The following is a 2205-nucleotide window of genomic DNA, read 5'->3' on the forward strand; positions in this document are numbered from 1 at the left end:
TTGTCTTCCAGTTAGTGCTTAGCTCATCTCTCAATATAAGATCAGTAGGCGGCTTAAAAGTAACTTTATAAAGTAAAACTGCAGAAGATACAAACATAACAAATCAATTAAAGGGCCTTTAATTTTCCACTTATGCTTGTGTAGACATGAAAAGGAAGAGAACAAAATCAACTCAGAATTTTTTCAATCTGTATCTTCGGTTTTGAATTTTGAGATCTAGGTAGCGCAAATTTTCGATGCGACACCTAATGCCCCCAACGCGTCCTGCTGGGGCGAACGTGAAGTCGTCATGAACTCAAAGATGAAATCAGCTGTGTAGTAGTCAGATGCTTCTAGTTCTAGCCCCCGACCCCCATCCAAAATTTCAATGGTATGTGTTGCTTGTTGTACTAACTGGCTTGTGGTTTATTGCCCACTAATCTGAATGGAAATCTCTTTGGGTCCCGTGCAATGTACAGAACTGGTTGTTATTGCTCTATATATCTGTTTTACTACGAAACAACTCTTGGAAGATAAATTGCTTCCTTTTTCGTCCTTAATTTTACGAGAACTACATCAGCTGTAAAACCTGAAAGTCTGGTTTACGAGAAGTACATCACATGTTCTCATTTTGATTTTATTTTAGTTGAATAGCTTGCGTGGTTGTGCTAGTTAGCTTGTAGTTTACCCTTGCGATACTGTCGTGAATATTTTTCGTCCCTAGTACTATAGCTGAAGCTGCCGACTGCTGTAAAATCCGAAAGCCACTTGACATGATCTTACTCGTGGCAGGTACCAGGCACCAAAAACAGTTCTCAAGTAACCTAGCTAGGAGTAGCATGGCTGCCACCAACGAGCTATCGATCAAGCTCCTGGTTGACGCCAAGGGACAGAAGGTGTATTTCGGCGAGGCTGGTAGCGACGTCGTGGAGTTCCTGTCGGGCCTCCTCTCACTGCCGTTGGGCACGGTCACCGACCTGCTCACCAAGGAGCGCATGGTTGGCAGCGTCGGCAACGTGCTCGGCAGCATGGAGAAGCTGGACGCCAAGTACAAGAGCAAGGGGTTGCAGCTGAGCCCGGCCGTTGGCGCCGCCACACTATCCCGCCTGCAGCAGCTTCTGGGCTTGCGGCAGCTCAGCAACGGCAACAGCAGCTATGACAGCCATGACGACAACGGCATCAGCAACCACCAAGTCCTCTACACGTGCAAAGGTAAAAAACAGACGTGCGCAAATTTTCTCTCGACGGTCAGCGGCAGCGCCTGCCCTGGCTGCTCGTGTGTGATGAACAAGGCTACAGGTCAGCTGCTTGTCAATGCCAAGGGGTCCGTGTACACTGTCGAGGACGACCTCTCGGTGTCCCCATCCGCCAATGCAGTGTCCGGTGCTGTCACCCTGCTCGCGCGGTATGGCGTCAAGGATCTCAATGAGAAGACAGTCAAGATCGGGAAGGAAGAGGTAAGTGATGCGGCTTAATTTGTTTCAAAAGTCGTAGCTTTGATTAACTGGTGAGCGGCCGGCTAGTGATTTGCTTTTCTTGTGTAAATGTAGGCGCTTGGGATACTGGCTGCTTCGCTTAAGTCCAAGACGGTGCTGACGGATGTGTTCCTGCCGAAGATATATGCTGGATTAAAGAGGAAAGCTCTTTTGCAATTCTTCAATGGAGAAGATGAGGATGATGAGAAAGAGGATGAGGATGATGAGAAAGAGGATGATGATAATGATGATGAGGAGGAGGATGATGACGATGAGGATGAATGATGATGACCCATCTAGCCCATGCGGCTCATACAATTCGCCCTGATCGATTCCTCATTGGCCGTAAGTGGCGCGAACAGGCATCAGAGGCAAGCCGGCAACACTCCGAGCTGACTTGCTCTCCTTGCATCTCATTCTCCTAGCTAGTACCTTCTGCTTTTGTTATGTTTTTCTTCCTCACGATTATCGATTGAATTGTGCCCTACTACAGTCTGCCCTGTGATCCATATATGGTTGATGTTGGTCGAAGTTTATTCACGTGGTTCTTCCCATGGTCCCCATATTCCCATCGGTGCAGTCGTGATCAGCTAGCGAGTACCAAAAACTGTTAATTTCCCTCTGCTTTGCTTTCTTTGGTAGTTACTTTTAATTGCTCTCCTACCAAAAATACAGTATTTCTGTTAAACAGTTAATGAAAAGGGGCAGTACCGTTCGAAAAGGCTAGGGAGTACCTCCCATTGTGTGTCAG

General features: G+C 47.2%; 1 protein-coding gene across 1 annotated transcript; it reads left to right on the forward strand.

Moving 5' to 3' along the window:
• The first annotated feature begins 818 nt into the window (after window positions 1–818).
• On the forward strand, window positions 819–1850 carry LOC124664652. The gene is made up of 3 exons (XM_047202121.1): window positions 819–1436; window positions 1530–1708; window positions 1817–1850. Exons 1-3 carry the CDS (start codon window positions 819–821, stop codon window positions 1848–1850), a joined length of 831 nt encoding a protein of 276 aa, XP_047058077.1.
• Window positions 1851–2205: the final 355 nt, after the last annotated feature.

This window comes from Lolium rigidum, chromosome 6 (assembly GCF_022539505.1).
Source record: "Lolium rigidum isolate FL_2022 chromosome 6, APGP_CSIRO_Lrig_0.1, whole genome shotgun sequence".
Lineage (NCBI taxonomy): Eukaryota > Viridiplantae > Streptophyta > Magnoliopsida > Poales > Poaceae > Lolium > Lolium rigidum.

Excerpts from the sequence above, each read along its gene's own strand:
- LOC124664652 (XM_047202121.1), top strand. The coding sequence starts at position 819 with ATGGCTGCCACCAACGAGCTATCGATCAAGCTCCTGGTTGACGCCAAG. Across the intron at positions 1,437-1,529 it reads TCAAGATCGGGAAGGAAGAG|GCGCTTGGGATACTGGCTGC; the intron begins GTAAGTGATGCG and ends GTGTAAATGTAG. Across the intron at positions 1,709-1,816 it reads GATGATGATAATGATGATGA|GCATCAGAGGCAAGCCGGCA; the intron begins GGAGGAGGATGA and ends TGGCGCGAACAG.